This window comes from Alosa sapidissima, chromosome 9, assembly GCF_018492685.1.
Source record: "Alosa sapidissima isolate fAloSap1 chromosome 9, fAloSap1.pri, whole genome shotgun sequence".
NCBI classification, from domain to species: domain Eukaryota; kingdom Metazoa; phylum Chordata; class Actinopteri; order Clupeiformes; family Clupeidae; genus Alosa; species Alosa sapidissima.
In genome coordinates this window covers 2,761,428-2,773,407 of record NC_055965.1, presented here as the reverse complement: position 1 = coordinate 2,773,407, position 11,980 = coordinate 2,761,428, and the positions used below count along the sequence as shown (strand labels likewise).

At 48.3% G+C, this 11,980-nt stretch overlaps 1 protein-coding gene across 3 annotated transcripts; it reads right to left on the bottom strand.

Annotated features, from left to right (window-relative positions):
* Window positions 1-2,253: 2,253 nt before the first annotated feature.
* On the bottom strand, window positions 2,254-10,143 carry si:dkey-217d24.6 (protein Wiz). Of its 3 annotated transcripts, none has more exons than XM_042103799.1 (10): window positions 9,981-10,143; window positions 8,327-8,410; window positions 7,558-8,106; window positions 6,968-7,363; window positions 6,230-6,712; window positions 5,679-6,011; window positions 4,865-5,079; window positions 4,301-4,514; window positions 3,753-3,927; window positions 2,254-3,399 (listed from the first exon to the last, which is right to left on the bottom strand). In XM_042103799.1, the coding sequence occupies exons 2-10, from the start codon at window positions 8,361-8,363 to the stop codon at window positions 3,228-3,230; spliced, it is 2,574 nt and encodes an 857-aa protein (XP_041959733.1). In that variant the 5' UTR covers window positions 8,364-8,410; window positions 9,981-10,143; the 3' UTR covers window positions 2,254-3,227. The 3 variants fall into 3 exon arrangements, with proteins under 3 accessions (XP_041959733.1, XP_041959731.1, XP_041959732.1); XM_042103797.1 differs by lacking the exon at window positions 9,981-10,143 and adding an exon at window positions 8,776-9,424; XM_042103798.1 differs by lacking the exon at window positions 9,981-10,143 and adding an exon at window positions 8,776-9,409 and having other exon boundaries at window positions 4,328-4,514.
* Window positions 10,144-11,980: the final 1,837 nt, after the last annotated feature.

Genomic DNA, 11,980 nt, shown 5'->3' with positions numbered 1-11,980 from the left:
GTGTTGGAGAAGCTTCCTCATGAGACAATGTGCTGTGTATGTAGGGAGGGGGGGGGGGGGGGGGGGCAGTGTGCAGCAAGTATGTAGAGGAGGCTTACTGTAGCAAGCAGTGTGCTGTATGTATGTGAGGTGATGACAGTGATGATGTAAGTGTGTGTGTTGGGGATGGGGGTGGGGTGGGGGGTGGGTGGGGGGCAGAAAGGCTCGGCAATCAAGGACATGGGTAGATGGAATAAAAAGTTCTATGGAGATGTGCAAAAGTTGGAGAAAGTCAGATATGTGTGTGTGTGTGTGTGTATATGAGCGCAGCCAGGCTTCCCACGGCTGCCGCAGTGCATGCTGGGCCGTCAGACCGGCTTCGGCGTGAGGTGGATGGGGGGTGCAGGCGTGGCCGGGGGGAGGGGGCTGGTGGGGGCCGTGGCGGAGCCGTCCTTTTTGAGGTTGAGGATGTGCTCCTGGAGGTGGCGCACCCAGTCCTCCTGCACCGACAGCGGCCCGCGGAACTCCTTGTCACAGAACCTGCAGGAACCACAAACATAGACCGGTCACCCGTGGAGGACGACGTCACAAGGCTAACGCCAAATAGCCCAACTGCGTACATGCTGATTAATGTGCAGTAGGCATTGTGAACACCTGCATGCAAGCTCTCCCCCGACTAATCCCTCGTGAGGGGAACGTGAGGAAATATTCACTAATATGCAGCACGAGTAGCTTTAATTGCATTTTCAAACATGAATACATGAGTCCAACTTTAATGAGCACACAATAGGACAGCAACAAGCGAATCGGAGCATGACTCGTAAACATCATTAAAAGGCAAACAGGACGCCTGAGAGAGGAGGCTGTTGAGTGGGCTGAGGAGCCAGGCCTACCTGCACTTGAGAGAGTACACCTTCCCGACCTGTCTGACCAGGGGAGTGTCCGGTGGTCTCGGCACCAGTGAGGGGACGTTTCCGGAACGCGAGGGTTTGGGAGGCTTGTTCTCTCGGACTCTGCTGTCTGCATGGGACTGATGCTTTGGAGGGCGTCTGCATGTGGTGTGTTGTTCTGTGTGGAGTTACAAGCAGTGGCATGCCAATATTAACATGTAGGCCTTACTGGACAAACATGAACAAGCAAACACTACAGAACGTCCAATCTACTCTTCCATGTTGATACACATCATTACAAAAAATAATTGTGTGTTATCATTACTGCGGCTACTCAGAATAACTCAGAAGTAAATACTAAAGCAGCTACCATGACAACGCTACCCAAACCAACAGCATCATGTCCCTTATGCTCCATGTCGTGTCTCTGGGATGTTCACATATGTCTAGATCAGGGGTCGGCAACCTTTTTTGCCTGGAGAGCCACTTTTAACAAATTAAAAAAAATTTAGTCTCAGAAGAGCCACATAAAGACAGTTACAAGAAAAAGTGTGGATATTTGACATCATGGACGGATTATGAACTTTCGGGCCCCTGGGCCCAGATGTATTAAGGGCCCCCCACTAATTTTCGGGTATGTGGGGAGGGGGGGTTTGGGGGTCCTCCCCCAGAACATTTTTAAGTTGTTTGATGTGATTTTGTGTATTCTGGTGCATTTTGGGGATGGCCAATACTAAATTCAATCAGATTCATAGCCTACATCCTGATTTGTTGATATTGAGGCAATGATTCCATGCAAAAGCTTGGGCTTCAGGGCCCCCTGATCCCTTGGGCCTGGGTCCAGTAGGCCCGTGCAGTAATCCATCCCTGTTTAACGTACAGTTACTTTCATTCTACAGAGGATTTTTTAATACATTTTCTACTAGTTTTAAAAGTAATGTGCGAGTAACTTGAAATGTAAAGTGGAATGACAGAAGTATAGGCCTTAGGTTTCCCATGTAGGCTAAATACCACCCCCTATTTCCCCAGTGTCCTTTGGAATGCAAAGTAACATCATAGTTCACAACACAACACTCAAATTTCATTGACATGTCATTGGCGAAATTCAACATTAGGCCTACCAGATTAGATTTGGTGATGGCCTCGGAGTCTGGCTGGCTCATATTCTGTGAGGTGAAGTTTCATGCAAGAATTGAGGCTGTCATCATTTAAAGGGCAACTCCACGCAAAACTGTCATATATCCATAACGCCAACTAAATACCATGGCATTGTGTTGACATTATGGATGACAGTTTTGCGCGGAATAGCCACATCTGTGGGGACATCTTGGACAACTTTAGAGGACCGCACACCCAAACACAGAGACACAAACACTGGACACCATTTACAGAGGTTCAAACAAACCTTTCAAATTTAATGAAGGGTGATTTTACAGTTTCCAGTAGTGCTTTTGGGACTAAGACACAGAAGTTCCAAACTGCTAAAACAAATGAGCTGTAGATGACCATGACCAAACTCCAGCAAGTAAAAACATTTATATCAGTGTATATCGGAAACTCATACATTTCAACACTTAGATAAAGAATTTATAAAACCTTTTCAAATGCAAATTACAAAACAATCAATCACGAAGTGTAGAAACTGTGAAGAGAGGCCACATTAAAACGGAGACACCTGAGCTCATAATGACCTGGTCAAAGTCTCTGTTGGCAAAATCATTCACTGATCAACGTTCAACTAGATTCTATAATCAATAATCCAGTGCAAAAATCACAGGGACGCTTCCCGTTTATTAAAAGGGGAGAGAATAAAGAAGCCTGCTCTGCAAATGTTGATGTGAGATGGCAGAGTTCAACAGGCCCACACAAACACACACCTGAGAGAGTGGTAGTAGTAGGAAGGTCCTGATCAGAGCTCTCCTTATTGTGAAACGGTCACTGTGAAGTCTCAGAGGTCACTTATGTTTACCTCCTACTCTCAGAACTGCTGGTGCTTTGCCTGACTTTGATATGTACTCAACCCAAGGCACACTGTAGGATACAGCAATGGCTGGCAGTTTAGCACGAGAGAGTCGCCCTAACTCTTGATACTGCTGCTCAAAGACCTGGAAATATCATTACAGAACTCGTCAATGACACTTAAGCCCTAAGCATAATGTGGCAGCCATGTGCTGGGGTATCAGAGGTAGGTGTTCTTATAAGCAGTGCAGTGTGTTTCAAACACTACTGGCTTCCATCACGTCACAAAAAGGAGTTTGTGTGAATAAAATCATCCAATGTTTTTCAAGTGGATCAGTGTTCTTTTTGCATATGAGCGCAGCCAGGCTTCCCACGGCTGCCGCAGTGCATGCTGGGCCGTCAGACCGGCTGCGGCGTGAGGTGGATGGGGGGTGCAGGCGTGGCCGGGGGGAGGGGGCTGGTGGGGGCCGTGGCGGAGCCGTCCTTTTTGAGGTTGAGGATGTGCTCCTGGAGGTGGCGCACCCAGTCCTCCTGCACCGACAGCGGCCCGCGGAACTCCTTGTCACAGAACCTGCAGGAACCACAAACATAGACCGGTCACCCGTGGAGGACGACGTCACAAGGCCAACGCCAAATAGCCCAACTGCGTACATGCTGATTAATGTGCAGTAGGCATTGTGAACACCTGCATGCAAGCTCTCCCCCGACTAATCCCTCGTGAGGGGAACGTGAGGAAATATTCACTAATATGCAGCACGAGTAACTTTAATTGCATTTTCAAACATGAATACATGAGTCCAACTTTAATGAGCACACAATAGGACAGCAACAAGCGAATCGGAGCATGACTTGTAAACATCATTAAAAGGCAAACAGGACGCCTGAGAGAGGAGGCTGTTGAGTGGGCTGAGGAGCCAGGCCTACCTGCACTTGAGAGAGTACACCTTCCCGACCTGTCTGACCAGGGGAGTGTCCGGTGGTCTCGGCACCAGTGAGGGGACGTTTCCGGAACGCGAGGGTTTGGGAGGCTTGTTCTCTCGGACTCTGTTGTCTGCATGGGACTGATGCTTTGGAGGGCGTCTGCATGTGGTGTGTTGTTCTGTGTGGAGTTACAAGCAGTGGCATGTCAATATTAACATGTAGGCCTTACTGGACAAACATGAACAAGCAAACACTACAGAACGTCCAATCTACTCTTCCATGTCGATACACATCATTACAAAAAATAATTGCGTGTTATCATTACTGCGGCTACTCAGAATAACCCAGAATTAAATACTAAAGCAGCTACCATGACAACGCTACCCAAACCAACAGCATCATGTCCCTTATATGTGTGGTGAAAACCTGTGCACCATGGCACTGACGCCTGTGGATAGGGTGCCATGCAGCAGCAGGGGTATTTATGGGGGAGTTGTGTGGTGGATGTGTATGCTGGACCCGGTCAGCCCTGCTCTACTATCTGCCCCCACCTCTGGGCTGACGCACGTTGACCTCACCTCTGGGCTGACGCACGTTGAGCTCGCTGTGGGCCCCTGCAGACCCCTGGTTGCCGTGGCTCTTGTCCCCTTTGCTTCCTGAGGCGCGGGATGAGCCCTGGGACGAGCGCAGTAAAGAGGACGCCCTGTGGCCGCCGCCATGAGCCGCCTCCGAGTCGCTGGAGGGGCAGGGAGAGGACGAGCTCCGCTGGACGAGAGGGACCAGAGCACATCGTCAGCACGGAGCAGGTGGGACGCCAAAACTGACCTTCCCCATTTATTACTTCATAAGCTACTTTATCTCCCAATGTTAGTCTGACTGCAGGACACAGAATCCATCAAGAATATCATCAGCTTCTGGTAACGTCTTGAAGGCACACTTAGGAATACCTTTCAGGTTGTCCACAAGGTGGTCACCTGTCACCACACTCACCTCAGCCGCCTACCTGCTCACTAGCACAGGGGCTTCACAGGGCTACTGCCCACAGGCTGGAGGATGGGGGGTGCTGGCCACAGGCCTTACCTTTCTAATGTTGGTGATGAGGCCACAGGCCTTACCTTCCTAATGTTGGGCAGATCTCCCATCATGTAGCGCTTGTGCAGTTCGGCCACCTTGCCCGGCTCCTTCTGCATCCAGGCGCTGAGTGTCTCGATGGGCGAGCCGTTGAGGCGCCAGTCCACACCCTGCTGGCGGAGGTGGGCACGTGCATGGCTCGCCAGGGCCTTGCGGTTCTCAAAGTCAAAGCCACAAAGCTCGCACGTGGCATCAAACGCTGAATGGGTTTGGGGGGGGGGGGGGGGGGGGGCAGAGAGAGATGGAGAGACAGAGCGCATGATGACACAGGTGAAGGAGTCAGTCAGGCAGGTCAGGTCAGGTCAGCACTACAGCACTTTGAAATACACATGGATTCAACACATGCATTCAGAACATACAGACTGAAATCAGGACATGGATACAGCACATGCATTCAGAACATACAGACTGAAATCAGGACATGGATTCAACACATGCATTCAGAACATACAGACTGAAATCAGGACATGGATACAGCACATGCATTCAGAACATACAGACTGAAATCAGGACATGGATTCAACACATGCATTCAGAACATACAGACTGAAATCAGGACATGGATACAGCACATGCATTCAGAACATACAGACTGAAATCAGGACATGGATTCAACACATGCATTCAGAACATACAGACTGAAATCAGGACATGGATACAGCACATGCATTCACACTGAAGTCAGGACAACAGTCCTGAAGTAACAACTCAAAAGGCTTTCACACATAACATCCTGGCTGACACTGAGTGTGTATGTGTGACCGTGTGGTCCAAGCGCTAACGCGCTGCTCAGCCCACCTTCTGACGACGACGCCTTCGGCCCTTTGGGGGCGGGCTCCCCTGGGGGGGGCAGGGTGAAGGCCACAGGGGAGGCGCTCTGCCGTTTGCCGGGGCTGGGGCTGGGGCCGGGGCCGGGGCTGGGCTCCCGCTTGACCTCGGTGGCGCGCACGGCGCCCTCGCGCTGCATCAGCTCGTGCAGGGCATCGATGGGCGAGGCCTGGGCGGGCCAGCGGACGCCCAGCTGGCGCAGGTGAGCGCGGGCGTGGCAGGACAGGGCCTTGCGGCTGTCAAACGTGTCGTTGCAGTAGTCGCACTCCACTGGCTGGTTGACGTCCAGCTCGGGTTTGGGAGCTGTGCAGAGAAGGCAGCAACGCAACAGTGTCAACACAGCTCACGACTGCAGAAGTAGATTATTAACCAAACATCAACTTAACGTCTAAAGAACTAGGGAACGTCTGAAGAAATCCTCATATCTAGTTTTCTAACTCGTTGAGATTTACCTTTTTCATGAGATTTATCTTTCATGAAAAACAAATAAATAAGACTGAACCAAAAATAACAAACGTTACCCCTCATTGGCGACTGGGTGTTGGCAGAGCTGAGGTCACTCCTGAACGGGGACTGGGGCGTGCCGCTTCTGGACGGCCCAGGTGTGGCCACCACCTCACTCACGTCCACCTCCGTCGGCTCATCCTTGGCCTTGTTGACAAAGCGGGAGCCCTTGCGGGCCTTGGGCAGTTTCAGCGGCGCCGAGGCCGAGGGCTTGAGTGGGCTGGGGACCCGGAGTGGACTTGGGGGCGGTGGCGGTATCTTGAGTGGACTGCGCGCCGACGGCAGGGCCTGCGAGGGCGAGCTGGAGGGCAGCTTGAGGATGCTGGTGACGCCGCGTTGGGCCATCACCTCCCGCAGCGTTGCCATGGGCGAGCCCTGGACGCTCCACTCCGTGATGCCCAGCTGGCGCAGGTGGGAGCGTGCGTGGCTGGACAAGCTCTGGCTGCGCATGAACAGCTCGCCGCAGAACTCGCACACGATGTCCCGCGCCGACTCGCCATCTGCACCACACACAGTGGACACACGCCACAAAGCATGACGGTCAAAATCTCACACTACCACTGACAATTACAAAACAACAACAATAGTGACCACACAAATCACTGGTGCTAATTTCTGCCTCAGGAGAATATTATGAGATAACTAATGGTGTGGTGGGACATACTGCAGGTCATTTTCAGCTAAACTGTAAGTGTACAGTATAGTCTTTTTTATTAATTAAATAATTACTTTTAGTGCCTAAAAAGTAAACTCACCACTTTTTGCAGACTCGTCATCCTTTTGCAGAGACTCTGGTAAGGGCAGCCCTTCTGCGGAGGAGGAGGAGGATTTGAAACGCTTGGCCGATGGCGAGGATGAGGACGCTTTGGGAGACGGAGAGGGTGGGGCGGGGCGTTTGGCAGAGATGGCCAGTGTCGACTCCTCCTGCTTCACACTGCTGGCCTGCATGGTGGCACTGCCAGGCTTGAGCCCCTTGCTGATCATGAACTGGTGGAGGGTGTCGATGGGGGCGCCTTTGGCTTCCGCCGTGTCGATGCCAAACGTGCGCAGATGAGCGCGGGCGTGGCTAGAAAGGCCTTTGCGCGTCTCAAACCAGGCGCCGCACAGCTCACAGACGTGCACGTCATCCCGGCCCGCTGGGTCAACGGTCACTGCAGGAACACAACGCTCAGCGGTCAGTTAGCATCCCCAACGGCACTCGCTATTATCACACACAAAATAAATCTGTTTGCTCATTCCTCACAACATGCCTCTTAAAATGCATGACACAAAATTAACTCAAGTGATGTCCACTGGGTTCCATTTTTAAAAACGGATTGTGGTCATTGTGCTCGAAGTGACGTACTGAGGTTGAGGGGGGCATCTGAGGCTTGTGGGGCCCACTGGGGCTTGGCCGAGGCAGTGACCAAGGGGCTCTTCTCCGCACTCGGCCCCGCGTCCTTCACGTGCAGCGTAGAGAGGGGGAAGGAGGCGGTGGACGCAGAGGAGCCAAACCTCCTCAGAGTGGCGCTCTGGGGCACCGGGGGCGAGGAGAGGCGGCTGGCGATGGCGGCGGCGGCAGAGCTCTTGCGGGCCGTGGACGCCTGAGAGAAGATGCTGTACTTCTTCCTGACCAGGTTGGAGATCTTGATCTTGAGCGCCGGCCCCTGCACCTGGCCCTCCCTCTTGACCAACGGCAGCCCCTTGTGCCTCTTTAAGGGGTTGGGTTGCGGAGCTGGCTTGGGCAGTTGGCCGTCCCTCTCCTCGATCAGGCGGTAGAGCAGCTCGATGGGCGCTCCACTGCTGTCCGACACGGACACGCCCAGCTGCCGCAGGTGGCAGCGTGCGTGACTGGACAGGCCTCGGCGCGTCTCAAAGCAGGTGCCACATAACTCGCACTTGTGCTCCTCAGACACTAGGACAGCAACGGATTGTTATGAGCTGAGAGCCCAGGACAGCTGTACTAGCACAGAGAATGTAAATGCTATTCAGCTAGGAATATTGGATAATGATCTTAAACTTCATATTATGGATATTTGTACTACGCAAGAATAGAGAAGGTAGTCATACAGCATACTCATACAGTATATAGCATCCTACATAGCCAACATTTACAAATGAAAAGTTATCCTCACATCCTGAGTCACTTGAAGGTGTTGTGGGCGTTTCCATGGACTTTCTTTGTACACTCAAGTACTTAATGGTTGGGTCTCTTCTCTCTATAGTGAAGAAAACACGAACAGCGCACAGACAAGAATTTAGATAACAGCATAATCCTTACACAGTTACAATTCTGGGATCAACAGATGCTTGATGACTTAGGGCAGATCATGCTAATGAGATCAACTTCTCTGACAGGGGTACAACAATTCATGACAGTGGTTTTACAAATGTAAAAAAACACTACTAACTTCTGTCTACTAACTTCTAGTTGCATGGTTAACATTATGCATAACTGTCGCCCATTACTGAGTATCAAGTCAATGTACAGATTCGACGGTGGACCGGAGATGTCAAGTAATTTGAAAGCAATTCAGCAGGGGCCACGACAAACGATAACGTCATCATCTAGACGGACATTTACTTTTCTTAGCTGTTACAACGCTAGTTTTTGGTTTCTCCGACGAATTCCCAGCTGGAATGTTATCCTCTGGATTCTTCATGACTCCCATGTTAATCTCTGGATAAGGATGAGCATCCGTGGGTCTTTTGTCGGCGAAATGTACAGAACATACATAGATATTTTGAGACACTTGCTTCAACTGCAGAGCCTTCAGCCACATTTGTCTATCCACAGCACCAACTGGCAGTTTATGAAAGTCATACAAAGGAGGACAAGAACATTCTGCATTTAGGGTTGGCCAATGTTCATAACACACTCTACCTAACCAAGTCCTCAGTGCTTGGCCATTGTTCTGGCAGCCTCGAACCGCACACATAATTGTACTTTCTAAAGCCATATCTAACGTTAACGCAATCTAATGGACGTGTATAAAAGTAATGATCTAGATTACCAAAACTATAGCGAATCATAAAGCGTAAGGGCTAATAGTCACAACGATCCCGTCGAGTGTGCATGCAATAACAACGTGATCGGTTTCTCTGCTTCAAGCGCCAAACCTAGAGGAAGTTTACCCTCTTTGAAACGGAAGTTTTTAAGTTTGGGTCGAGACGTGCGCCGTGCGTGCTGATTTGAGCAGAGGCAGAGCCCGTCTGGTCTGGTCATTAAAAACTTCGTGTCTGTGAAGATGATACTTGACTTAAAGACAACTTGCTAATTGACTGTTTTATTTAACATGATTCGTGTTGACAAGGGAATCTATCGTGTTGTTGGAAAGCACATTTTCAGAAAAGTAATGCCATTTTTGTAGCAATGTTAACGTTACACGTTACAGCAGGTGACAGCAGTTTAGCTTCTAGCATTCTAGCCAAACAAAGGTACACAGCGAATGAGATGCTTGCTAGCAGTGCTGGTTGTAACATCGCCTGGATACCATAAAGGTATCAAGGACAGAAGTCGATAGAAAGTTGTTGATAGTTAACAGGCATTTCAACACTGCGATTCGATATCCCATAAGTTAAACACGTTAAACTAGACTAGGACCAGCGTCAGTAGTGCTTGACGACAGGCTAGCCTAGATATGCTAACGTTACGTCTACGTTAGTCTTTTAGTGTCAAATAATCTGATACTACATGACTTGAAATTAACCTTTTACAAACCATCGTATAGTCTGACATGTAATAAAGTACATGTCATTCATACAGTTTGAATATAGATAAGACATTACCTGCTTTGTGTCAAGGACCTGAATTTAAGTCTGATGCCACGGCTTTATTGTGTGTAGTGAGAGCCGTTCTCATTCATTGAGAAGCGGGGAAACAGCCATACTTGGATTGAAGGCATAATCGATTGGCAGTCAATACTAGTCGAGTTCAGAGTGCTTCATGCTCGCATCTTTTCCAATGCCTGAGCCGCGCTGTCAGTGTCTGATTAAGGTTGATAAATTAATTAATGAATCGGTGCAATTGAACTACAAAAAGGGGCATATTTTGTGCCTAAACGGAATACTCTCATTTCTTAACCCTTAAAGGTGTAGGTTTTTGAACATTCTAAGTTCCGCAACAATTGAAGGTTCTAAAATTCTATGTTGAATTCAATGAACCCAGATATTCTTTAGAATGTTAATTTCCCAACATTCCCGTCAGACCGGTGTGACGGTACTCCTTTAAGGGTTAATAGCTTAACAGTGGAGCTGTAGGCCTATCAGGTAGGCCAACAACCAGAGCAACATCCATGTAATGGTTCCTACATGACCTTACAAATTCTCCAACATTTCTAAAGATGTACAAGTTTTTAGAAATGTTATGTTAAAAATATCCATGCAGATTTAGACTTAGTGTATTCAGGCACTTCTCGAACTCCACCTAAAAAATTTCGACATGTTTTTATGAGGTGTTTATTGTGATAGCCTAACTGTTCTCTTCATTAAGGCTGGCTGCATGCTGTTAATCACAAATATAATTTACAGTCAAAACTATGATATAGCCTACAGTTGGGCATAGGTAAACTGCTTGTTTGTAAGAATCTGGAAGCGGTGTAAAAAAAAAAATCTTGTGTGGATTGACTCTTGTCTGATTGGCTATTGGAATTTGCCAATGTGATTGGTTGTTGATTTCCTGCATTTTGATCGGCTGGTAAAATAAAAGATCCTTGATTACTGCTCCACTTTAACCCTCTCTGGTAGAATCCTGAAATCTGATTGGCAGTGGATTCCCAATATGAACCAATAATTGCAGAATTTCAATAGCCCCTCAAATTGCAGATTTCCGAAAGACAATCAGATTACAAGATTAAATTAGCTACTCTGAATGCAATAATTTAACAGATAATAAGATTACAGGATTCCATAAACCAGTCAAATTTCAGGATTCCAACAGACAATCAGATTGGAGCAGTTCAACCGCCAATAGACAGGGGCATGTTCAATCTCAAATTATTTTGCACCGGTTTGCTACTCTGTCCGGGTTGAACAATATATTTGGTCAGAATGGTGTGCATCTATCACGCTGTGCATAGGTACATAACCGGCTGTGTTAAATAGTGCAGTGCCCATGCAGTGTATCAACCTAAAGTCACTTATAGATGTAAGATAGGAATGATCACTTGAAAAAGAAAATGAAATATATTTACATTGATTTTATCAAAGGGACATCATCACCATTTATGTTGAATCAAGCCTTTTGCTGTTTTGTCAGGGCTGAACGCAACCCTAAGCTGAGTTCAAGATTGACAAAACATTGCAAAGCGTATAAACACTCAGTTGTTCTCCAAGCACTCTGAGAAGGCCATTGTTCCATTCATGTCTTTAATCTGTAAATTACTTTGGGTGGACATGCTGTGCTGATGGACTTTTTAATGCTGATTAGCACCTCTGATACACCACTCAAACAAGAGAAAACTACCTCAAAACCTATAGTTGCATATCGTCGCACATTGTTACGATCTGCGACCAAATTCAATCAGCAAACCGGAGCAAACCTTTCTGATTTTGAACGTGCCCAGATTACAGGTTTCTGATAGCCAATCAGGTGGTAGGGGTGCTGTCGGACCTTAAACCCTTTATTTGTACAGATCTGATTTGAGCAAATTTCGTACTTCTGAAGACAGAGAGCTATTGGTGCACAAAAGGTTAGGTCTAACCCACCATAAAGGCCTATATGATTACATTTAATTCTGGAGATAGTGAGTTGACAAGCAGCTTGTGCATGTCAATATATAGGTTAACAT